The following is a 27,014-nucleotide window of genomic DNA, read 5'->3' on the forward strand; positions in this document are numbered from 1 at the left end:
TGACCAATAAAGGAAAGCATATCAAACACCTTCTTCACTATCCTATCTACCTGCGACTCCACCTTCAAGGAGCTATGAACCTGCACTCCAAGGTCTCTTTGTTCGGCAACACTCTCTAGGACCTTACCATGAAGTGTATAAGTCCTGCTAAGATTTGCTTTCCAAAAATGTAGCACCTCGCATTTATCTGAATTAAACTCCATTCGCCACTTCTCAGCCCATTAGCCCATCTGGTCCAGACCCTGTTGTAATCTGAGGTAACCCTCTTCGCTGTCCACTACACCTCCAATTTTGGTGTCATCTGCAAACTTACTAACTGTACCTCTTATGCTCACATCCAAATCATTTATGTAAATGACAAAAAGTAGAGGGCTCAGCACCAATCCTTGTGGCACTCCACTGGTCACAGGCCTCAAGTTTGAAAAACAACCCTCCACCAACACCCTCTGTCTTCTACCTTTGAGCCAGTTCTGTATCCAAATGGCTAGTTCTCCCTGTATTCCATGAGATCTAACCTTGCTAATCAGTCTCCCATGGGGAACCTTGTCGAACGCCTTACTGAAGTCCATATAGATCACATCTACTGCTCTGCCCTCATCAATCTTCTTTGTTACTTCTTCAAAATACTCAATCAAGTTTGTGAGATGTGATTTCCCACGCACAAAGCCATGTTGACTATCCCGAATCAATCCTTGCCTTTCCAAATACATGTACGTCCTGTCCCTCAGGATTCCCTCCAACAACTTGCCCACCACCGAGGTCAGGCTCACTGGTCTATAGTTCCCTGGCTTGTCTTTACTGCCCTTCTTAAACAATGGCACCACGTTCTCCAACGTCCAGTCTTCCGGCACCTCACCTGTGACTATTGATGATACAAATATCTCAGCAAGAGGCCCAGCAATCACTTCTCTAGCTTCCCACAGAGTTCTCGGGTACACCTGATCTGCTCCTGGGGATTTATCCACTTTTAACCGTTTCAAGACATCCAGCACTTCCTCCTCTGTAATCTGGACATTTTGCATGATGTCACCAACTATTTCCCTACAGTCTATATATTCCATATCCTTTTTCACAGTAAATACTGATACAAAATATTCATTTAGTATCTCCCCCTTTTTCTGTGGCTCCACACAAAGGCCTCCTTGCTGATCTTTGAGGGGCCCTATTCTCTCCCTAGTTACCGTTTTGTCCTTAATATATTTGTAAAAACCCTTTGGATTCTCCTGTACTCTGTTTGTCAAAGCTCGCTCATGTCCCCATTTTGCCCACCTGATTTCCCTCTTAAGTATACTCCTACTTTCTTTATACTCATCTTAGGATTCACTCGATCTATCCTGTCTATACCTGACATATGCTTCCTTCTTTTTCTTAACCAAACCGTCAATTTCTTTAGTCATCCAGCATTCCATATACCTACCAGCCTTCCCTTTCACCCTGACAGGAATATACTTTCTCTGGATTCTTGTTATCTCATTTCTGAAGGCTTCCCATTTTCTAGCCGTCCCTTTACCTGCGAACATCTGCCTCCAATCAGCTTTTGAAAGTTCTTGCCTAATACCGTCAAAATTGGCCTTCCTCCAATTTAGAACTTCAACTTTTAGATCTGGTCTATCCCTTTCCATCCGGTGATCTCACTGAATGGAGGAACAGGTTCGAGGGACTGAATGGCCTACTCCAGTTTCGAAGATAAATAAGGCTAATAATAATGAGGAGACAGTGAGGACTGCAGATGCTGGAGGTCAAAGTCGAAGAGTGTATTGCTGGGAAAGCACAGCCGGACAGGCAGCATCCGAGGAGCAGGAGAGTTGATGTTTCAGGCATAAGCCCTTCGTCAGGAATGAGCAGTAAGGATGAGGACAGAGTTGGCTGGAATGGACATGGGAAAGAGTTTAGCAGAAAAGACAGTTGAGAAACAAAGACAGGTATGTAAGAAAATGGTTCATGCCTCACAGCAAAGATATATTCCAGGCAGGAAGGAAGATCCTAGCGATGGGAGAAGCTCACCCTGATTAAGCAAGGAAGTTAAGAATGGTATCATTCGGAGACTGCTTAACATGATTGAAGTGTGCCAGCAACAGTCAGTTCAAGGATTGGTGATTTCCTCAGATGCAGAGAAGGCATTTGACTGGCTGGAATGGCCCTATCTTTTTAATACTCTGCAGTGGTTTGGCCTGGGTGAAGTGTTTACTCGATGGGTAAAGGTCCTTTACAGTGATCCTCTGGCGGCGGTTCTCACTAATGCTATAAGGTCTGATCATTTTAACATTGGTAGGGGCAGTCGGCAAGGCTGTCCCCTTTCACCTTTGGTGACTGAGCTGCTGGCAGAGGCCATTTGTGGGGACCCTAATATACCTGGCCCAAAGGTAGGGTCGAAGGTGCATAGGATCACATTATATGTGGATGATGTTCTCATTTTTCTTTCGAACCTGGTGGTTACGGGGCCCTATTTGATTCATTTGGCTTTTTCTCAGGTCACAAGATCAATTTTTTAAATTCGGAGGCTATGCCTATGGGGGTTTTAGGGAAATATTGGACGTCGAAGGTGGGTTCCCCTTTAAGTGGGTACAGAGAGGCTTTCTTTATTTGGGCCTCTCTGTTACCCCTAGTTTTGATCAATTATTCAAGGCTAATTTTGTTCATTTGTTTGACAAGATGAAACAAGACCTTCAAAGATGGGCGGCCCTTCCAATATCACAGCTAGGTCAAGCTGCTCTTATTAAAATGCAAGTTCTTCCTCACGTATTATACCCTCTCTGGATGCCTCCCTTGCTTTTTCCTCGACAAATGTTTCAGACTTATTTCAGATTTCGGAAATGGTTGGTTTAGTTCTTTTATTTGGTGTCATAAGCGGCCTCTTATCAAGCTTACAAAATTGCAAATGCCCCAGGGGTTGGGAGGAGTGGATCTCCCGGTTGTCAGAACATATCAATTGAGCTCCCTTCTATCTTTTGTGAGGACTTAGCGTCAATATGGTTGGAATTGAGGCCTCCCAGATAAAGTGCCCTCTTATGAACCTGTTTTTTCTGGACAAAAATGCTAATAGTTGCGGAACATTGCTGCAATCCAATAATTATTAATACTGTCAAAGCGTGGAGGGCAATGAGACAGATTGGGGGTAATATGTCTAAAATATCTTTCCATACTCTCATAGTTGGTATGCCAGGTTTCTGGCCAGGGGCAATGGATCCTGGATGGATAGGGGAGTCTCTTGTTTGGCTGACCTGTTTGAAGATAAAATGTTGATGTCATTTGGTCAAATAACTCTTAAGTATGGATTTTTTTCAGATCAGAGATTTTATTTGAAAGGAGACTACACTTCTGACTGAGGGTTATAGATCTGATAGGGAAAAGAAGGTGCTTCAAGCTAACAGCACTCTTTCAGTGAGTATTCTCTATCATTTGGAGTCATAGAGATGTACAGCATAGAAACAGACCCTTCGGTCCAACCCGTCTACGCCGAAAAGATATCCCAACCAATCTAGTCCCACCTACCGGCACCCGGCCCATATCCCTCCTCGGATGAATTCAAGAAATAGGGAGGTCTGAGAGAGAGAGTTAGGGTCACTCTGGAAACTTGGGAGGACATTTGTGAGAATGTGAGGGGGATTTCGATGTGTAATAGGACTCATGCTAAGCAGTTAAAGATTCTTCATAGGCTTATCTGGCCCCAGATTGTCTTGCAAAATTTAAGCATGGTGCGTCTTCAATGTGCCCCAAGTGTAAAATAAATACAGGTACCCTCACTCAATGTCTGTGGTCCTGCCAAAGGCTGTGTGTGTATAGAAGCGCTGTGGCAGGAGTCATAGAGAGGGTTTTAGGGACCGAAATCAAGGTGGACTCAGTTTCTCTTCTCCTGGGTTCGCCGAATTTATCTCCCTTAGATGTACATGGGAGAAAGCTTTTTAACATCCTCACTTTTTGTGTGAGGAAGAACATTTTGATGTGCTGGGTGTCTGAGAACCCTGCCCCCCCCCCCCCCCCCCCCCCCTCACCGGGTCTGTCATTTAATTATGGAACACATTCTTTTGGACGTACAAACATGGTGCATCAGAAAATTGACAACTTTTATAAGACATGGCAGCCCTTTTTGAATTATTTGGAAGCAGATCTGTCTGCCATTTTCATTAGGGCTTTTGTTTGGCCATGGTTTGGTTTGTTTGGTTTAATAAGGCCAATGTCCTGAGAGGAAGAATTTCGAACAAATATAGGTTTAATAATTGATGCTCTCAAAGGTTGAGAGCTGAGGTCTTGTTACGCTGAGCAGCGTTGTTTATTTACTTATTTATTTATTGATGTGTAATGAATGTAGTTGTGAGTTCTTTTGTAGAGTAGTATAGTAGTTGGTCTGTTGTTTATTACTGTTGTTATGTTACATTTTCATATTTTTGTAATTTTATAATTTTGTAAAGAAACATTCTTTCAATAAAAATATTTAAAAGAATGGTATCAAATTGAAAGAAAACAACACACAGTGTGGCAAAGGTTAGTGGATACATGGTTAGATGACTGGGAGGAGAGTTGGGATAAAGAGGACATTTTCAAGATGGCAAGCTGTAACTAGTGCAGAGTTACAAGGAATCAGTGCAGACAGTAACCTCTTACAAATAGCAATGGGATCTTCACCAGATTTAGTTTGGTGGTTTTGATTAAGGGGTAAATGTTTGTCGAGATGCTTAGGGGAACTCCTTGCTCTTTTCCTGAACAGCACTGTCGGGCATTTACACTGACCTGATAGGTTGGTTTTTGACTTGATTTAATGTTTCATCCAAATGATGGGAGCCCTGACAGTGTAGCACTCCCCCAGTACTTTTGAAAAATATGTTCATGGGAAAAGTCATGGGAAAAGTACGTGCACACTTATAATACAATGGATAGTATCATATTTCATACTGATATTTTTCATTCATTCCTGGGATGTGGATATTTCTGGCTAGGCCAGCATTAATTGCCCATCCCTAATCACCCCAGAGGGCAGTTGAGAGTCAATCTCATTGCTGTGGGTCTGGAGTCACATGTAGGCCAGATCAGGTGAGAATGGCAGTTTCCTTCCCGAATGGACATTAGTGAACCAAATGGGGTTTTCCTAATAATCCACAATGGATACATGATCATGGTCAGACTCTTAATTCCAGATTTTCTTTAAAATTGAATTCAAATTCCACCTCATGTCCCCAGAACATCCCCTGGGTCTCTGAATTAACAGTCCAGTGATAAGACCACTAGGCCATCACAGCTCCTTCAATATCAATTTAGTTGTGCAAGAGTCACCTTCCAATTCTGATCGAGCTGTGTGGACATTGTGGTGCACTGGGAGGGCAGAAAATCAGATTGCTGGGTATATTTGGAGACCTGCCTTTCTGAGATTCATCGCTGGGCTTTATTAACGACAGTGTGGGAGGGAGATTAACCTCCTTCTTGAAAAACAGCAAAACAATCTCACGGTTCTCTTATGCTTCAACCATCAGGACTTAATTTACAGAACCATCAGAGAAAGCAACCTCCAACTCTGCTAAACCCCAAACCACTGAAGCCACATTAAATAAAAACAACGGCTGGCTACAAATTAGATTGCAGACACATGTGGAACATTGAAGCCTTCTGAGGAATAAGGCAATCGAATCATTGGTGTGATTATCTGGTGTTTAAAGGTGATCAAAGAAGGACCCATTGTTCCTCTGGTCCTGGTCAGCTGTAAGTCCTCAACGTTGACTACGTGTGTGGGTGTTTATGCTATAATGCTGGAGACTCCAAGTTGCATAACGTGTTGGTTTTGTAATATTAAACAGTGAGGCTCTCAGTGCTGACTGTTTCAGATTATATTACAGCGTGGAAACAGGCCCTTCGGCCCAACAAGTCCACACCGACCCTCCGAAGAGCAACCCACCCAGACCCATTCCCCTACATTTACCCCTTCATCTAACACTATAGGCAATTTAGCACGGCCAATTCACCTAACCTGCACCTTTTTGGATTGTGGGAGGAAACCGGAGCAAAGCCACACAGACACGGGGAGAATGTGCAAACTCAACACAGACAGTTGCCTGAGGTGGGAATTGAACCCTGGTCTCTGGCGCTGTGAGGCAGCAGTGCTAACCACTGTGTCACTCTGCCACCCCTATTTATTGTGGAGGAAATCAGAAAACAACTTTACAACTGTGCATGTAATGATTAAACAGGGAAAGAGAGACAGGGCTATCACAGTTGCTATCCTCCTTCACTGGGATTTTGACTCAGTTGCAGTCTTTACTGATGACTCAGCATTGAATTGACAAAAGTAAACGTGACCTTGCAGTATCTAATTCCATCTTCCCCATTGAAAAGAGCTGAAAAAGTTACAGACTGGTGCATTCGAGACTGAGGGGGATGTTAAAAGCCTCACAAACTGAGAAAACTGTTGAACATTGTTTTAAAAAGTATGAGGTCTCATTCTCTCAGATGAAAATTAGTGGTGGATATTTTCTTATACTTAAAAGTCAATAGTCATTTTTAAAATATTCTTCCTCTCTGTCTCCTTGATCTCTCTCTTTCAATTGCACCTGCATTTGTTAATTGGCTTTCTATTAATAGTTTAGATTTAGTTGATGTTTCCTGCTTTCTGTTTTTTTGGTGTAGAGTTCACAAACTGAATGTTTTGGCTGCGCTGAGGTCAGGCACAGTGCCAGATGGTACCTGAGATTAACATGACTGTGCAGTGTGCCAGTCTCTCAACTCCATCCTTGGTGTATTTATTTTTGTCCTCATGTGTTCCGTAATCTTGAAGCTAATTTGTGCCAGCTTTTTTTTTTAATGTAATGCGGATTCAGTGGTTTGGAGTTTAGCCAAGTTTGAGGTAACTTTCTAAAATCAATCTGTACCATAAGTCCTGATGGTTGAAGCACAACGAGAACCATTTAATTGTACAGAGGGTGGATCAAGGCTGTCTATTCTCAGGGACAGATAGCCAATTTGGCTCCTCCAGCCCTCTAAATTACTAAGGACAGTTAAATGAGGCTGTTACAAATGACTTAAGTGTCCTTTATCTCTCTCATCCCACCACTCCACTGGTTACAATATAAATTTAAAGGGTCTACCTAGTTACTGATATGGCAATTATATATTTTATCCATATTTATAATTTATTAATCTGTGGGATGTGGGTGTCACTGGCTGGGTCAGCATTTATTGCCCATTCCCTAGTTGCCCTGGAGGTGGTGGTAGTGAGCTGCCTTCTTGAACTGTTGCAGTCCACTTATTGTGGTTCGACCGACAATTGGAGTCCCACGTTAGAGAGGGATTTCCGGAATTTTGACCCAATTACAGTAAAGGAATGGTGATATCTTTCCAGGTCAGGATGGTGAGTGGCTTGGAGGGAATTTGAAGGTGGCTGCGTTCCCATGCCTCTGTCATTCTAGATGGAAGTGGTCATGGGTTTGGAAGGTGCTGTCTGAGGATCTTTGGTGAATTTCTATATATTAGGGAGAGAATATAAAGATCCATCAATCAGGCTTTTCTTAAATATACAATAAAATGATAGAATTGACAAAGATGCAAATCAGATTTTGAAGTGTGTAAGTATAAATAATTATGTTTCTAAATAACTCGATGACTGGCATTACTTTTGAATTCCAAATAATATCCAAAAGGATTAACTCCTGACAGCCCTAAACCTAGGCATGTGATTGCCAGTAAATAAGTCCAAGTAATTAGCTTAAGCTATCTGACTTCCACACAGTGTCTTCTTAAAACAGACCCCAGTGTGTTTTGTTTTTAATCATGCCTTTTGAAATTAAGAGTCCAGATATTTGCTCTGGCTCTTCAAGTGAACCACTGTCCACAATCCTTTTAACACAAATTCTCAAACACATTAATAACGAAGTATCTTTGTAACAAAGCTGGCTGAGATTTTCTAGTTGGTCTCTGGCTTCCAAATGCCTGGGAGCAATTTAACAGCTTGGAAGTTGGTGCACAGTGGCAGACTGGGGAAGTAATGCTCTAGGCCATTTCCTGCCCTCCCTGGGTGTGGTAAGGGGTGTTAATTACCCTCTTTTCCCTCCATCAAAGATGGTGGTTTGGTACTGAATCCATTTTTAACATTTACTGTTAAAGGTTTCATTGAGAGTGTGAGAAACGAAGCTCACGCACTTCAATAATTTCAGTCCGAGACAAGATCTGAATCAGTCGTATCGTTTTATTATGCTCTTGCAAGAGGGGTGTGGTGTCTATTTACAAAATAGTCACACACACACCATGTTTAACGAGTACACAATATTTATATAATTCGTTCCTCTTCCCTCCTCCCATTGCTCCTCCCTTGTTTACATCTCCCACTTCTCTAAGACCGGCACCCATTACTCTTGTGCATCTCTTGCCTTATCCGGCCTTGTCTGTGACAAAATGCTTATTCTGGCCTTACAAGACCGTTTGACCACATCCTGCTGTGGGCCATTGTTAGGTATATCCTCCTTCACTACCATCTCTTTCCCTTACTTGTTATGACCTTATGACCTCATGACTTCCTGATGGTGGTTTGTTCTTGTTTTTGCAGAAGTGGGAAACAGATGCTTAGACTAGAAGAGATTGAGGTTCACAAGGAAGAGGTATTAGAAATACTGCAGAGTGTGAAAATAGAAAGTCCCCTGGGCCGGATGGGATCTATCCTAGGATCCTCTGGGAAGCAAGGGAAGAGATTGCCGAGCCTTTGGCATTGATCTTCAAATCATCATTGTCTACAGGAATAGTGCCTGAGGACTGGAGGATAGCAAATGTGGTTCCCTTGTTCAAAAAGGGTAGTAGAGACAACCCCGGTAATTACAGACCAGTGAGTGTCACTTCAGCTGTTGGTAAAGTGTTGGAAAAGGTTATAAGAGATAGGATTTATAACCATCTGGAAAAGAATAATCTGACCAGGGACAGTCAGCACGGTTTAGTGAAGGGTAGGTCGTGCCTAATGAATTTTATTGACTTTTTTGACAAAGTGACCAAACAGGTAGATGAGAGTAAACCGGTTGATGTGGTGTATATGGATTTCAGCAAGGTGTTCGATAAGGTTCCCCACAGTAGGCTATTATACAAAATGCGGAGGAATGGGATTGTGGGAGACATAGCAGTTTGGATCAGTAATTGGCTTGCTGAAAGAAAACAGAGGGTTGTAGTTGATGGAACATGTTCATCCTGGTGTCCAGTTACTTGCGGCATACTGCAAGGGTCGGTGTTGGGTCCACTGCTGTTCGTCATTTTTATAAATGACCTGGATGAGGGCTTAGAAGGGTGGGTTAGTAAATTTGTGGACGACACTAAGGTCGGTGGAGTTGTGGATAGTGACGAAGGATGTAGTAGGTTGCAGAGAGACATAGATAGGATGCAGAGCTGGGCTGAGAGGTGGCAAATGGAGTTTAATGTGGGCAAGTGTGAGGTGATACACTTTGGACGGAGTAATCGGAATGCAAAGTACTGGGCTAATGGTAAGATTCTTGGGAGTGCAGATGAGCAGAGAGATCGTGGTGTCCACGTACACAGATCCCTGAAAATTGCCACAGATTGACAGGGGTGTTAAGAAGGCATACAGTGTTTTGGCCTTTATTAATAGAGGGATTGAGTTCCGGAATCAGGAGGTTATGCTGCCGCTGTACAAAGCTCTGGTACGGCCACACTTGGAGTATTGTGTACAGTTCTGGTCACCGCATTATAAGAAGGATGTGGAAGCTTTGGAAAGGGTGCAGAGGAGATTTACTAGGATGTTGCCTGGTATGGAAGGAACGTCTTACGAGGAAAGGCTGAGGGACTTGAGGCTATTCTCGTTAGAGAGAAGAAGGTTGAGAGGTGACTTAATAGAGACATACAAGATAATCAGAGGGTTAGATAGGGTGGACATGAGCCTTTTTCCAAATATGGGAACGGCAAACACGAGGGGACACAACTTTAAAGAGAGGGGAGATAGGTATAAGACAGATGTCAGAGGTAGTTTCTTTACTCAGAGAGTAGTAAGGGTATGGAATGCTTTGCTTGCAATGATAGTAGATTCACCAAGTTTAAGTACATTTAAGTCGTCATTGGACAGGCATATGGGCGTACATGGAATAGTGTAGGTAGGATGGGCTTCAGATTAGTGTGACAGGGCGGCGCAACATCGAGGGCCGAAGGGCCTGTACTGTGCTGTAATGTTCTATGTTCTATGCTTATAACTACTGTTTGTACAGGCATATCTAGTTTAACCCCCTCCCCTCACAGCACCTTATTTATTTGTCTGTAACATCGTTTGCAGGCACATTTCATTCTTGTATGCACATTTTAGCTAATACAAAAGCAATTATATATTTCCTTCACATAGTTTTCATTCTTGTTAACTCAGCTCTTGGCTGAAACAATTATACACTGGTGTGAGTTCATTTACCTTGCATAAGCAATTATGATTGCAGAAGAAACACTGCTTTACCTATAACCCACAAGAGGAAACCTTTATCTTACCGTACCCTGTATTCTTTATTACTCTCTACTCTCAACACAAACCCTAAAGAAGCAACACCTTCATTTGACCTTCAGCTTTGCAAAGCATCTCATTAAGATCTCTACCACTATAGGGCCACAGATACTAATGTGAGAATAACTGGATGACTTATTTCTCTGGAGCTTCACTGAAAGACAAGTATTAGCCAAGACAATGGAGCTGCTGTTCCTCTAAGTGGTGCAATCGGATCTTTTACATCCACCTGGAGGAGGAGACAGGGCCTCCGTTTAATGTTTTAGATGAAGCTCTGCACCTTCAGTAGTGCAGCACTCCCCCAGCACCGGGTGGGCTTTCAAAGCTGACGGAAAGCCCTGGATGGCCATCGAGTTGGGAAGGGAGATCCTCAATGGCATCATAACTCAGGGTTCTCACTCCAAGTGAAGTGCACCAGGGAGCAAGAGAAGTGGTGGTTGGGGTTTTAATGGTTGTGAGGGTGAGAGTGAGAGTGAGAGAGAGAGAGAGAGAGAGAGAGGGAACACTTTGGGGAAAAAAACAATAGGCCAAGATAGGCTTTGCTTGAGGCATGGTGACCCTTAGGTTAAACAACCATCAGTCATCTCTCTCCAATGAGAGAGCAGCCCTATGGTCTGGTAAGACAATGGCTACTTTACCTTTCATATTGTAAATATTAAGTGTATTTACAATTGTACAGAGACACCAAAAAGGGGTACATGGTGGCTCAGTGGTTAGCACTACTGCTCATAGCACCAAGGACCTGGGTTCGATTCCAATCTCAGGCGACTGTCTGTGTGGAGTTTGCACATTCTCCCCGTATCTGCGTGGGTTTCCTCCCACAGTCCAAAGATGTGCAGGTTAGGTGGATTGGATATTCAAAATTGCCCATGGTGTGCAGGCCAGTTGGATTAGCCGTGAGTAATGCAGGGCTACAGCGATGGGGTAGCGGAGGTGTCTGGGTGGGATGCTCTTCAGACAGTCAGTGAGTAGTCAATGGGCCGAATGGCCTACTTCCACACTGCCTGGATTCTCAGGTTGAGACTGCAGCCAAGAAAGTATATTTGGCACAGGCTGCTGTGGTGACAGCGAACAAAACTGTGCAAAGAATTTGAAATGGGAAGCATTTGGGAGGTTGACAAGAATGGGAGTGATAAATAGTCAGGTCTTTGAATCGAGTCGGTTACATAAGGCAGACTAATGGATGAGCTGTAATGTATGCATGATGAAGGTTTAGCATGTCAATGATGGGAGTATTTCAAAAGAGTACAAAATAAATTGCAATTGCCAGATTCAGAAGAGGTTAAATGTGACTTCCTCTTCCTGGCAGCAGCCTTTTCTCACATTTCTTGATGAGCCCATCTCATCAGTTTATCTTTTGCGAATCCATTAGTTCAGTTGGTTGGACAGCTAAGTTGCAATGCACAGCAACACCAACAGCGTGGGTTCAATTCCTGCGTGATCTAAGGTTATCCTTACGGTCTCTCCTTCTCAATCTCTCCTGTTGCTTGAGGCATGGTGACTCTCAGGTTAAACAACCAACAGTCACCTCTCCCTCATGAGGGAGCAGCAAGTCTGGCAAGATGATGGGGACTTTACCTTTCATATTGTAAGTATTTAATAGTATTGCAATTGTATAGAGACACCAAAGAGAAACATGTCGTATGGAGACATGGTTGAATTTTATTGCACCATTTGTAACGTTAAACTTGAAATGTTCTGTCATGTGCTTTAATAAATCTGATGAATAATGTATATGTTTGACAGGCAAAAAGATAACACACTTGGCTCTTCAATTGAAGAAACATTGCGCTTGTAAATTTTGTTGTTTAATAAACAATTTAGTGAACTGTTGTTTAACAGGGAGAGAGATGTCAGAACAAGAGTGAAAATGAATTCACTGACGTAGTCATGAATGAGCTGATGCCAGATTTTCATTAAAAACCTGACCTGTTCATCAACGTCTTTCAGGGAAGAAAACTCATCACACTGTCCTGGTGATTCCTGTCTGACACATCCCAATGATTTCATTGCTCAGGAACCATCCACCCAGAAAAGTAATTTTTAAATTTATTCGTGGGATGTGGGTGTTGCTGACCTGGTCAGCGTTTATCACCCGTCCCTAGGTATCCTTGAGAAGGTGGTGGTGAGCTGCCTTCTTGTACCACGACAGTCCATGTGCTGTAGGTAGACTTATAATGTCACTAGGAAGGGAATTCCTGGATTTTGACCCAGTGATGGTGTTCCCATGTATCTGCTGCCCTTGTCCTTCTGGACGGAAGTGGTTGTGAGTATAGAAGGTGTTGCCTAAGGAACTTTGAATTTCTGCAGTGCCTCTTGTAGTTAGTAAACACTGCTGCTACTGTCAGTGATGGAGGGAGTGGATGCTTGTGGATGTGGTGTCGACCAAGTGGGCAGCTTTGTCCTGGATGGTGTCAAGCTTCTTGAGTGTTGTTGGAGCTGCACCCATCCAGGCAAGTGGGGAGTATTCCATCACACTCCTGACTTTTGCCCTGTAGGTGGAGGAGAGGCTTTGGGGAGTCAGAGGTGAGTTACTCACTACAGTATTCCTTGTCTCTGACCTGCTGTTGTGGCCACAGTTTATGTGGCAAGTCCAGTTGAGTTTCTGGTCAATGGGAACCCTGAGGATGTTGGTAGTGGGGGATTCAAATGATGGTTACCACTGATTTTCAAGGGGCAGTGGTTAAATTGTCACTTATTGGTAATGGTCAATCCCTGGCATTTGTTTGGTGAAGGGATTTTGCCTGAAACGTCGATTTTTCCAGCTCCTCAGATGCTGCCTGACCTGCTGTGCTTTTCCAGTACCACTCTAATCTAGACTCTGATCTCCAGCATCTGCAGTCCTCACTTTCACCTTTCTTGCCACTTGTCAGTCCAAACCTGGATATTGTCCAGTTCATGTAGCACTTAAACCTAGATTGCTTCAGCATCTGTGGAGTTACGAAGGGTGCTGAATGTTATGCAATCATCTGTGAACATCCCCATTTCTGACCTTATGATGGAGGGAAGGTCATTGATGAAGCAGCTGAAGATGGTTGGGCCAAGAACATGACCCTGAGGAACTCCTGCAGAGATGTCCTGCAGCTGAAGATGACTGACCTCCAACAACCACAACCATCCTCCAATGTGCCAGGTATGACTCCAACCAGCGGAGAGGTGGATAATTGACCTCAGTTTTGCTAGGGCTCCTTGATGCCACACTCAGTCGAATGTGCCTTAAATGTCAAGGGCTGTCACTCTCACCTCACCTCTGGAATCCAGCGCTTTTGTCCATGTTTGAACCACGGCTGTAATGAGTGACCCTGGTGGAATCCAAACTGGGCATCACTGAGCAGGTTATTGCTGAGCAGGTGATGCTTGACAGTATTGTTGATGAAATCATCCATTACTTTACTGATGATCGAGAGTAGGCTGATGGGGCAGTAATTGGACAGGTTGGATTTGTTCAGATTTTTCTATACAGTTCACAACTGGGCAATTTCCCACATTGTCCAGTACATGCCTGTTTTATAACTGTACTGGAACAGCTTGGCTAGGGGATTGGCAAGTTCTAGAGCGTAAATCTTCAGTAATATTGCTGGAATGTTGTCAGGCCTCATAGTTTTTGCACTGTCCAGTGCCTCCAGCCATTTCTTGATATCACGTGGAGTGAATCGAGTCAGCTGAAGACTGATATCTGAAACACCGGGCACCATGGAGCAGGCTGAGTTGGATCATCCACTCAGCATTTCTGGTTGAAGATTTCTGCGAAAGCTTCAGCCTTATCCTATGGACTGATGTTCGGGGCTCTTCCAGCATTGAGGATTGGGAAATTTGTGAAGCCTCCTCCTTCAGTGAGTTGTTCAATTGTCCATCACCATTCGTGACTGCACGGGGTAAGACTGCAGAGCTTAGATCTGATCCAGTGGTTAGCTGTCTATCACTCGCTGCTTATGTGGTTTGGCATGTTTTCACCAGGCCAACACCTCATTTTTAGGTATGCCTGGTGCTGCACTCTCTATTCAACCATGCCAGACCATGAGGTTACAGATTGTGTTCAAGTACAATTTCATGGACGCCAATCTGGAGTTGCTACATCTGTTTGAAGGATGGTGATAGTGTCACACAACTCAATGGAGACGATTCTCAATGTGACAGCTGGACTTTGTCTCCACAAGGACTGTGGGGTGGTCACTCTTACCAATACTGACATGGACAGATACATCTGCAGCTGGCAGATTCGTAAGAATGAGGTTAAGTATGTTTTTCCCTCTTGTTGGTTTTATCACCACCTGCTTCAGACCCAGTCTAACAACTAGGTCCTTTCATCAATCCAAAACTCCAGCCCAAGGAATGCTGATAGCTGTCAGGTACTCTCTGGTCAAACTAGGAATGTGCAGACCATGGGCATGACCTTGTCTTCTTCCTCAGAAGATCTCATATTCCATAATTACTCAGAGATAAGTTTGTGGGCAAAAGTGTCCATTCTGTACACAGCAGGATCCCACAAAGACATGGAAATAAGGCTTTCTTTGGCAGCATGGATTGAAGGAGGAAGGTTGGCTGGCATATGCCTACAATCAAGCCTTCAGTATCTATCCCACAGGGGTTCAGAGAGAGCTCCCATCCCTGGGAGGGAACCCCTGATATTACACTGGACCAGCATGGAGTCCAAAGCAAAACCTGACAACCCAAACTTAACCATGCTACTGAATAAAACGAGCAGATGCCATACACTGGCATTTCATTATATAATTGTACCCTAATCATTTATTTAATGGATCACACGTTTTGCTTGATGTTTATTATAAGATGCAAATGCACTTAACTTGGATGATTGTTTATAATAGGTTGTTCGAACTAAATTCCTCACCTCTTATTTTAGAGAGATAGGTTACACACATGACAGCGACAGTCCATTCTGTTTCATAATGTTGAGCACACAGGTGAATAAATAAACACACACATGTCAATATAAAGCATCAGACTGTGTAACTAATATCAGGCCCTAGATCCCAGAGGTGCTTTATCTGTACACAGGCAGCTGAGCATAAAGTTTATTGATTGTGTCAGGGTAAAATGGGCAGACGTTTTATTTAAATGGAAGTAGGAAAGATGAATGGTCAATTTACTTGATGACTCCAGAGGGAAGAGAGTTTTGCCTAGCAACAGCTGCACGTTGAGACGTGATCAATCTCCATCGCTGTTTTTGTTAGAACTGAACACTCTGATCACCTCATCAGCACTTGTCAACACAAACCCTGTTTATGTAACATAATAACTTGGAAGGCAAGGCAGTGGAGCATGTTTCAAATCGAGGCTCAACACACACACACACACACACACGAACACAACACACACACACACACAACACACACACACTCACACACACACGCACACAACACACACACTCACACAATAGACACATACACGCACACAACACACACAAAACACACACACATACACGCACACAACACACACACTCACAACACACACGCACACAACACACACACTCACACAATAGACACGTAACGCACACAACACACACACAACACACACACATACACGCACACAACACACACACTCACACAACACTCACACCCATTAAGCGCTGACTTGTTATTCAGCCACATTACAAACAGAACATTCAATTCCCCTGGGACAGGCAGAAAGAGGTGTAAGCGACACTTGCCTTTTCTGCCTGGCTTTCTATTCTCTAGTATCCTCCACTGGTTTGTTTTATTGAAGCTGATCTCAGCTAGTGGCAGGAACACTGTCCTGAAGAAGGGAAATCAGAATAAGCTTCACATCGTTTTTCAATAATTCCAGCTAAAATGTGTCTCTGTCATGATAGTAATTGGTGCATTAGGGAAGGGCAGAACAGGTTGGTTGCAATAGCCAGCTCATGAATCAAATTGCTGTCTTTTATGGCCCTGACTAGACTCTACTATCACAACACACTTCAGGCATATCTCTCACATTCTACCCTGCATCACCTTTAGGTCACCTAAATTCTTGGGCTGCTCATGTCCTTACATGCTTCAGGTATTGCTCTCCCTGTGCTAAGAAACCTACTTTGACTTTTGATCATGCACTGTCTTGCTTTCAAGTCCCTCTAGGGTCCGGGCCCCTCGTTATTCTCTCTCATCTCCTTCAGCCTCACAGTCCTCACACATCCAATCCTGGCCTCCTGAATTATGGAAGCAGTGGATATTTACAGCAAAGAAGGAGGCCATTCAGCCCATCACATCTTTGCTGGTACACTAAAGGAGTAGTTCTCCTCCCTCACGTCTCCCCCACACATTCTTCCTGTTGAGATAACAATTCACCAACCTTGTGAATTCTTTGATGAAGCATGTCTCCAGCACAATGAGGCAGGACCTTCCAGCTCTTGGCTGTGTGAAAATTGCCTCCATTGCCGATTATCTTAAATCATTATTTGTTGAAACCTCCACCAGTGCAAAACATTTTCTCCTTTCCACTCTGTCCAGACCCCTCACGAGTTTGCACCCCTCGGTCAAATATTCTTTTCTCGAGGAAATGCAGTCAAGCCTTCACCAATTCATCATGATTGCTTCATTAATCACATGCTCAACCCGTTCTGCCACCTCCAATGACTTCTGCACATACCCACCCAGATTCCTCCGCTCCTGCACCCACTTCAGAATTGCATCCTTTATTTTATATCGCCTTTTCATGTTCTTCATGTCAAAATAAATGATGCCACACTTCGCTGCATTAAAATTTCACCTTCCAGTTGTTTCTGAAGTTCCACACTGTTTTTCTCACAATGCTTCCAGGTTTTGTATTATTCCAAAATTTTGCAAATGTGCCTTGCATACCAAGGAAGTGGTCAGCAAGGTATATCAGGAAAAGCTAGGGCTCTCACTCAGATCCCTGGGAAATTTCATAACCAACTTCCTCCAGTCCAAAAACTAACGATCATTAATCATCTCCTGAGTCATCCTTTCAATTCTGGATCCAAGCTGCTGTTATCTTGTTTATCCCATAAGCTCTAACTTTGTTCTGCAGCATTCTACCAAATTCACCACGCCAACAGTATTACCCTCATCAACACTTGCTGCTATCTCAACAAAAAAAATTCCAAAAAGTGAGTTAAACACAGTCTGTCCTCAACAAGTCCACAATGACCTTTCTTTTTTGCCCAAGTTACCATTAAATTTGTCCCAAATAATCATTTCAAAAAGTTTCCCCTCCACTAAAGTTACACTGACTGGCCTGTGGTTTCTCACCTCCCAGAGGGCATCTCATCTGCTTCTGGTACCCGATCGACCTTAATTGATACCTGCTCCTTTGTAAGTATCAAAATTATTTTCTCTTTCTTCATGCCCTGCACAGAATCTCCTTCCTCGCTAAAGACAGTTTTTATTTAATGTCTCAACTATGTCTCCATCGACTTTTCAGTCCCTAATACTATCCCACTCCCTAATACTATCCCACTCCCTAATACTATCCCACTCCTCCTTTAATCAGCTTTATATTCTTCACGTTCCTGTCGCTGCCTTTCGGGGTTGTTTTTTAAGTTAGCTACTAGCCTTTTCTCCTCTCTTTGCTTCTCTTATTTGCTTACATTATTCCTCTCTAAATCTTCTAGGTTTCGCCTGTTTCCAGTTGTATGATTAATCTGGAACTTTCATGAGAGAAGCTTTTATTTTCCTTCTTCACCTTAATCTCTTTTCCTTTTGTCAGTCAGGGAGCTCTGCATTTGTCTGCCCTTCCTTCCACTTCGTGAGAATACACCATGAGCAGGACCCTCTCTTCTTTAAAGGTGGCAATGACAGTCTCACCTGCTGACATTCATTTCTAATTTACTCTATCTGGGTCAGCTCCTTTCTTACCCCACTGCAGTTGCCTTTCTGACAGTTAGACAAAAGTGAGGACTGCAGATGCTGGAAATCAGAGTCTAGGTTAGACTGGTGCTGGAAAAGCACAGCCAGTCAGGCAGCATCCGAGGAGCAGGAAGATTGGGCAGAAGCCCTTTATCAGGACTGAGCCACTGAGCCATCCAGTGTGGGCAACAAAACATGCCTACACAATTCAGCCTTCGAAAGGTGACATCACAGCAGGGCGATCCCATAAGTCCCCAAACCTGTCATTGAGCAACAGCAGGAGGACATCGAGATCTTGAGTGGCTTGAGTGAGGAACGGGAGCAACACATGCAAGCCATCGAGACTACAATGAAGGAACACCAGGAGGACATTCAGCCCATCGAGACTATAATGAAGGAACACCAGGAGGACATTCAGCCCATCGAGACTATAATGTACGAACACCAGGAGGACATTCAGCCCATCGAGACTATAATGAGGGAACACCAGGAGGACATTCAGCCCATCGAGACTATAATGTGGGAACACCAGGAGGACATTCAGCCCATCGAGACTATAATGCACGAACACCAGGAGGACATTCAGCCCATCGAGACTATAATGCACGAACACCAGGAGGACATTCAGCCCATCGAGACTATAATGTAGGAACACCAGGAGGACATTCAGCCCATCGAGATTATAATGTGGGAACAGTAGGAGGAGGACATTCAGCCCATCGAGACTGTAATGTGGGAACAGTAGGAGGAGGACATTCAGCCCATCGAGACTATAATGAGGGAACACTAGGAGGACATTCAGCCCATCGAGACTATAATGAGGGAACACCAGGAGGACATTCAGCCCATAAATATTTCTGACAGTGAGTTATTCTGACACTAGATGTTTCTCTGTCCTTTTCCATCGCCAGCCTAAACCTTACGATACCCTGATTACTGCTCCTGAAATGTTCCCCTTTCTTTCTGCAGTCTACCTCACACCCCATTTTAATTGCTCCACCATTTGGTGGTTACAGTTTTGGCTGCCTGAGTCAAAAGGTTCTGAATTTGAACCCTAAATCTTTCTACATGTCTTTCTTTCTTTAAGACGCACCTTCAAAATTCCCTCTTGAGCAAGAGATACCTGCTTTAATTGCTCCCTTTCTTCATTAAAAATTGTCCTTCATAAACGTTATTACCCACTCCTAAATGCCTAGAGGGCAGAACAGAGTCAACCACATTGGGTGTGCAGTCATGTATAGGCCAGAGCTGAAACAATGTGTTGCTGGAAAAGCGCAGCAGGTCAGGCAGCATCCAAGGAGCAGGAGAATCGACGTTTCGGGCATAAGCCCTTCTTCAGGAATGAGGAGGGTGTGCCAAGCAGGCTAAGATAAAAGGTAGGGAGGAGGGACTTGGGGAACGGGCGTTGGGAGTGCGATAGGTGGAAGGAGGTTAAGGTGAGGGTAATAGGCCAGAGAAGGGGTGTGGGCGGAGAGGTCGGGAAGAAGATTGCAGGTCAAGAAGGCGGTGCTGAGTCCGAGGGTTGGGACTGAGATAAGGAGGGGGGAGGGGAAATGAGGAAGCTGGAGAAATCTGCATTCATCCCTTGTGGTTGGAGGGTTCCTAGGCAGAAGATGAGGCACTCTTCCTCCAGGCGTCGTGTTGCCATGGTCTGGCGATGGAGGAGGCCAAGGACCTGCATGTCCTTGGCAGAGTGGGGCGGGGAGTTGAAGTGTTGAGCCACGGGGCGGTTGAGTTGGTTCTGCAGTCCTCACTTTCTCCTCATGTGTAGGCCAGTCCAGGTAAGATGTGCTTACCTGATAGAATTAGTGAACCAAATGGGTATTTAACAAGAAACAACATGCTCAGTAATAGGCTAGCTTTTTACTGCAGTTTTTCATTGAATTCAAATTTCAACACCAACCATGTTGGGATTTGAACCCATATCCCCAGAACATGAGCCTAGCATTCTGGATTACAAGTCCAGTGATATTACCACGATGGCACAGCTCTTTTGCTCCAGAAATAACTCTCCTGTAAATCAAGTTAGGATGTTTTATTACAGTAGGGGCCTTGTATAAATGAATAACAACTTGCTGCACACAACTCAAATCTAACGATAACAAATAGTGAGGTGTCTGTGGAACCACAGCTTGTTCTGAACCTTGAGAACAGCAAGGTGAAAGGAGAACACTCTACTGAAATAATTAAACTGGAGAAATAATCAGCCCTGATATTAACACTGAGAGTATAGCAACATCCTTTGCAGAAATACAGAATATTTTGGAATACTATATTGTAGCAGAGACATGCTATAATGATGCTAAAAATCACACAACACCAGGTTATAGTCCAACAGGTTTATTTGGAAGCATTAGCTTTCAGAGCGCTGGTCCTTCATCAACCACCTGACGAAGGAGCAGCGCTCCGAAAACTAGTGCTTCCCAAATAAACCTGTTGGACTATAACCTGGTGTTGTGGGATTTTTAACGTTGTACACCCCAGTCCAACACTGGCGTCTCCAAATTATGATGTTGCTATCTTTCTTTATAAACTGAGCTGTAAGCAACTTTGCTTTTCCTCTTTTTTTAAAAAACTCTTCTTACTCTTTTACTTGAATATTAAGTTGTGGCAGAGACTAGAACACACTCCAAGTGTTTATAACCTCGCGCTTTTGCATCATTGCGTAAACAGGACTGACACACTGAACTGATTTACGAGGATGACACAAGAATGAGGCAGGAGCAGACAAACAGAAAAAGAGCTGCTTGCTTGTTGACTCGGGCCAGAAACTTTAGATTTGAATGTGCTCAGAAGCCAATACCTGCACTTGTGTAAAGTTTACCTAGAGCTTGGCAAAACCTTTGGAAAGTTTCCCTTAACGGCCACTGAGCAAAGAAAAAAAATCACATACACATAAACTTACATTCCCAGCATCAGAAAGCGACATACAACATTCTCATGGGAACATAATACCACATGGACATAAACATGTCTACATGTACAACAAGCAGGAAAGGCAGTTAATGGACATTTCCAACTTCTTTGCAATCCATTAAACAATACTTGTGTCATCCACAAACTTCTTGATCATTTTCCTAACATTTAAGCCCAAATCATTAATGTACACCATTAACAGCACAGGCCGATGCACTAAGTACTGTGAAACCCCCCTGGATACAGGAATGTCTCTCTCCCATCACCCTCTGTTCCTTCTTTTCACCTCACTATGTGCTCTTACTTTTCTGACGAGACTTTCGTGAGAGATGACATCAAAATCCTTGTTAAAGTCTATGCATTACATTAAGTGTATTAGCCTGATCAACATTCCTGGTTACCTTATCAAAACATTCAATCAAATGTGCTAAACCCTTAACAATCCTAATGCTCTTTGAATAATTGGTGTTTCTTGTGGTGCAGATGAATTCTGTCCCTCAAAGTTCTTTCTAATAACTTCCCCAACACTTTCTCCAACTGCCCTGTAATTTCTTGGTCTGCCCATCCACACATTAGCCACCCCTCAATCCTCTGACATCTCACCTGTGGCCTGAGAGGATTTGAAACATACTGCCAGCTCCCCTCCATCCAAGCCTCCCTCAGCAGCCTGGGATACAACTCACAAGCCTGAGGATTTATCCATTTTTAACTAAACCTGTTAGTATCTCTCCTCTTTCTCTTAACACTAATTTCTGATGTCTATATCTGCACTGTCCTTTTCCATTATTTAAAACCAATGCAACACATTCATTGAGGAATGGGTGGCATGGTGGCTCAGTGGTTAGCACTACTGCTCCAGGGACCCAGGTTCGATTCCAGCCTCGGTGGACTGTCTGTGTGGAGTTTGCACATTCTCCCCATTTTCCTCCAACAATCCAAAGATGTGCAGATTAGGTGGATTGGCTATGCTAAATTGCCCATTGTGTTAGGTGCATTAGTCAGAGGGAAATGGGTTTGGGTGGGTTACTCTTCAGAGGGTTGGTATGGACTGGTTGGGCCAAATGGCCTGTTTCCACACTGTAGGGATTCGATGATTTGTATGATTCTGCCCATATCTTTCAGGTTCACAGAGATCACATTTAAGTTCCTAAATGGGCCCTACAACTTCCTAATTTATTTCTTCCTCTTTATATATTCAAAACAAAACCTTTGGCTTTTTTTAAATTCGATCCACGAATGCTTTTTCATGCTCTCCCTTTGTTTGCTGAATCTCCTTTGTAAGTCCCCACTGAATTGTTCATATTTTTCCTGAGGTTGTGCTATACTGACCCCTCTAACTCCCATCAGCTTCTCTTCTTAACCCTAACCTTTATATCCCTTGACATTTCTCTTGTCTCTGTCCCACCCTCTGTGTTTAATGGGAACATATTTGACCTGTTCTTTTTCTATTTCCTCGTTGTGTGCCTCCCATTGCTCTGACAGTTTTAGTTGCAAGTAGCTGCTCCTAGTCTGACTGGGGAAAATCATACCTTATCTTCATAAAAGTAGCCTTTCCCCAGTTCAGAGCTCTTTTCCTGGCCCATCCTTATAATTTTCCATAACCTTTGTCAACCAGAGTTATGGTCACTCTGTCCAAAATTCTCCCCAATGCGTTTTAGTGTGGCTTAACTTTGCTCTAATTCGTTGGCACAGTCAGAATCATAGGGAAATAGAGGTGTACAGCCCAGAAACAGACCCCTTGGTCCAACCCGTCCACGCCAACTAGGTATCTTAACCTAATCTAGTCCCATTTGCCAGTATTTGGCCCATATCCCTTTAAACTCTTCCAGAAGCCTTTTAAATGCTGTGATCGTACCCGCCTCCACCACTTCCTCAGCAGCTCATTCCATACACACACCACATTCTGTGTGAAAAAGTTGCCCTTTAGGCCCCTTTTATATCTTTCCCGTCTCACCCTAAACCTATGCCCTCCAGTTCAGTCTCCCCCACCCCAGGGAAAAGACCTTGTCTGTTTGTCCTATCCATGCCCTCATGGTTTTATAAACCTCTATAAAGGTCACCTGTCAGCCTCCGACGCTCCAGGGAAAACAGCCCCAGCCTATTCGGCCACTCCCTATAGCTCAGATCCTCCAATCCTGGAAATATCCTTGTAAATCTTTCTGAAGCCCTTTTAGGTTTCACAACATCCTTCCGATAGGAAGGAGACCAGAATTGCACATAATATTCCAAAAGTGGCCTAACCATTGTCCTGCACAGCTGCAACATCACCTTCCAACTCCTGTACTCAATACTCTGACCAATAAAGGAAAGCATACCAAACGCGTTCTTCACTATCCTAACCACCTGTGACTCTAATTTCAAGGAATTATGAACCTGCACTCCAAGGTCTCTTTGTTCAACAACACTGCCTAGTACCTTTCCATTAAGTGTATAATTTGCTTTTCCGAAATGCAGCACCTTGCATTTATCTAAATTAAACTCCATCTGCCACTCCTCAGCCCATCTGATCAAGATCTCATTGTACTCTGAGGTAACCTTCTTCGTTGTCCACTACACCTCCAATTTTGGTGTCATCTGCAAACTTACTAACTATACCTCTTATGTTCACATCCAAATCATTTATATAAATGATGAAAAGTAGTGGACCCAGCATTGATCCTTGTGGCACTCCACTGGTCACAAGCCTCCAGTCCGAAAAACAACCCTCCACCACCACCCTCTGTCTTCTACCTTTGAGCCAGTTCTGTATCCAAATGGCTAGCTCTCCCTGTATTCTGTGAGATCTAACCTTGCTAACCAGTCTCCCATGGGGAAACCTTGTTGAATGCCTTACTGAAGTCCATACAGATCATGTGCACCACTCTGCCCTCATCAATCCCTTTGTTACTTCTTCAAAAAATTCAATAAAGTTTCTGAGACATGGTTTCCCATATACAAAGCCATGCCGACTATCCCTAAACAGTCCTTGCCTTTCCAAATACATGTAAATCTTGTCCCTCAGGATTCCCTCCAACAACTTGCCCACCACTGACGTCTGGTTCACTGGTCAAAAGTTCCCTGGCTCTTCCTTAACGCCTTTCTTAAATAGTGGCACCACGTTAGCCAACCTCCAGTCTTCTGGCACCTCACCTGTGATTATCGATGATATAAATATCTCAACAAGGAGCACAGCAATCATTTCCCTCGTTTTCCACAGTGTTCTGGGTACATCTGATCAGGTCCTGGAGATTTATGCATTTCAAGACATTCAGCACCGCCCCCTCTGTAATATGGACATTTTTCAAGATGCCACCATCTATTTCCCTACATTCTACATCTTCCATAAGACAAGCACACACAGGATTGGTTAACTCAGAGTGAGCAATCTGAAGTTCTGGTATATCATAGCCATCCTTGTATTGGATTTCCGATGGTGAACTCTTCAATTACTGTATATTGGATTTACTGTACATTGGATTTCCGATGTTACAGGTGGATAACATCACCAGAACTGAAATGTCAACTTATCCGAATTTGACTCCTTATAATTACACAGTAATTAATTGAAGAGTTCACTATAATGATCCAAGAGGGTTATCTGCTTCTTTTATTTGAGTTCTGATAATTAATTCTTCCCACGTTACTGTTCTATATATCAATCGTAAAATTCCCTGTGCTGCTGGCAGTCATGTTTTCAGTTGTCTAGAATTCCCTCCAGAAACCGCTCTCTCCTCCTTTGAGACACTCTTTAAAATTGACTTCTTGAATTGAATTTTTGATCATCTGCTGAAATGTCTCCTTCAGAGTTGGAGTCCATTTGTTTTGGTAGCGCTCTTCAGAAGATATTTGTGAAGTCAAAGGTGCTTTATAAATATAATTTCTTCTTGTTGTTCTAAACAAAAATCTTTCTACTCAGAATTATATGGCCAAATCCAATTATACAGGTGGTTTTTCACTCTATACAACTGAATCAGGGTACTTCAAGATCTATTTCTACTGTGCCAAAAGGAATGTGATGCTAATAAATGTATCTTGCCATTTTAATTTAACACATAACTATCACTGAGGAGAAAGTGAGGACTGCAGATGCTGGAGATCAGAGCTGAAAATGTGTTGCTGGAAAAGCGCAGCAGGTCAGGCAGCATCCAAGGAGCAGGAGAATCGACGTTTCGGGCATAAGCCCTTCTTCAGGGAATTCATTCCTGAAGAAGGGCTCATGCCCGAAACATCGATTCTCCTGTTCTGTGGATGCTGCCTGACCTGCTGCGCTTTTCCAGCAACACATTTTCAGCACATAACTATCACTCCTGTTTTCAGCCAAGTTGCCTTCTTTTCAATATTTAGGAGTCTCTCCCATACAGTTCCATCAAAGCTGCCTTGAGACACATTCATTATACAGAAGGAAGTAATTCCAATCTTTTTTTTTCTATAGCTTGCTAAATTCTCTTCTCTTTTGAATTTGCATGACCATTTGCACCCAAGACTTAGCAGAACGTGTCAAAGAAAAATCTATTCAGTTGGCCTAATGTAACTGAATATTAGGTTAAAAAACGCAGTGCAAGATCAAAGGAGGCTTTGTGAGGAAGGTGTTTTAAAATGAGCAATCAGCTGCCAACGATCTCAGGCAGCCTGACAAAGCTAAATTAATCCCAGATTTCCAACATAAAATATAATTTTTGCAATGTACCTTAAAGCACACAAAATCTGTGCACCAACAGAAAATACACTCGTAAATTTACTGGAACCACCAGGCGATCACACCTAGAGGACCGTAGTGTGGTTCTGGTTATCACACTTTAAAGTGATTATTGAATTAAATTGAATTTATTGTCACGTGTACCAAGGTACAGTGAAAAGGTTTGTCTCGCGAGCAATACAGGCAGATCACAGAGTTAAGTAGCAGAGATAGTAAATAATAGGTAAACAGTGGCAAAAACAAAGACACAGATACAGGTGAATGTTAAGAGTTTGTGAGTCCATTCAGTATTCTAACAACGGTAGGATAGAAACTGTTGCAAAATCGGCTGGTGCGAGTGTTCAGGCTTCTGCACCTTCTCCCCAGTGGTAGAGGTTGTAGAAAAGCATTGCCAGGGTGGGATGGATCTTTGAGAACACTGGTGTCCTTTCCTTGTTCTTCCAGCCACCTGCCTGTCCACACTTAATTTAATGGGCAGTCTCACCAATGGCTTGGATTGGCTGTTTATGAAGCTGCAAGTGCCAAGAGTTCAATAGTCCTCCTACCAAAAGGTGGAGCCACTTCTCCTTTCAGAATACAAATTGGCTGGAAGCTCTGTAAAAACAAAGTAATGCTCCTGATCTGTCACTGCTCGCTTGCTGTGTAATTCATTTCACACCAGCAATTTGGATGCCAGACTCTTGGCTGATAATAATGGGGCTGTTTAGAATCTATATCAGATGATGTCTGGTCCTCCTAATAGGGTATTCTTTATGTTTACATGCCCAGGGTGGTTCGACACAAAGACAAGAAACGGATCAAAGTTTATTCAAGATTACAAAGCAGATGGAGCATGAATGATTGAACTTTCATAATTCCATTGCCATGCTTAAAATAACCTAAATTGCAAACTGATTCCAGCAGACCCACCTGGAACAAACATACTTTCCTTTTGCATTTGTGCCAGTTTTTTAATTACACGTCTTAGAAGATAACAAATATTTTAATTGAGCTTCAAATAAGCAACATCCAGTGAATGCTGGAAGTGTAAAATAGATCAGAAAATGCTCAAAGACAGATCAGGCATCTGTGGAGAGGGAGGCAGCAGTAACAGTGCAATGCCAATCTGTGTCAATGGAGCTCAGGTCAAACATCCTGA

At 43.3% G+C, this 27,014-nt stretch overlaps 1 protein-coding gene across 4 annotated transcripts in view; it reads right to left on the minus strand.

Annotated features, from left to right (window-relative positions):
* The window catches only part of cacnb1 (calcium voltage-gated channel auxiliary subunit beta 1), a 278,199-nt gene that overhangs the window by 188,905 nt on the left and 62,280 nt on the right, over positions 1-27,014 (minus strand). The window contains exon 1 of one of the 4 annotated variants that reach the window (XM_087977771.1): positions 16,769-16,896. The exons of the other annotated variants lie outside the window; for them this stretch is intronic. Coding sequence (XP_087833897.1) covers positions 16,769-16,792 — 24 coding nt within the window. The 5' untranslated portion in view covers positions 16,793-16,896. Of the gene's footprint in view, positions 1-16,768; positions 16,897-27,014 lie in introns of those variants that run through there. 4 annotated transcript variants of the gene reach the window in all.

This window comes from Chiloscyllium plagiosum, unplaced genomic scaffold (genome assembly GCF_037043375.1).
Source record: "Chiloscyllium plagiosum isolate Xiang-an unplaced genomic scaffold, Cpla_swu_hap1 HiC_scaffold_32, whole genome shotgun sequence".
In the NCBI taxonomy this organism is placed as follows: Eukaryota; Metazoa; Chordata; class Chondrichthyes; order Orectolobiformes; family Hemiscylliidae; genus Chiloscyllium; species Chiloscyllium plagiosum.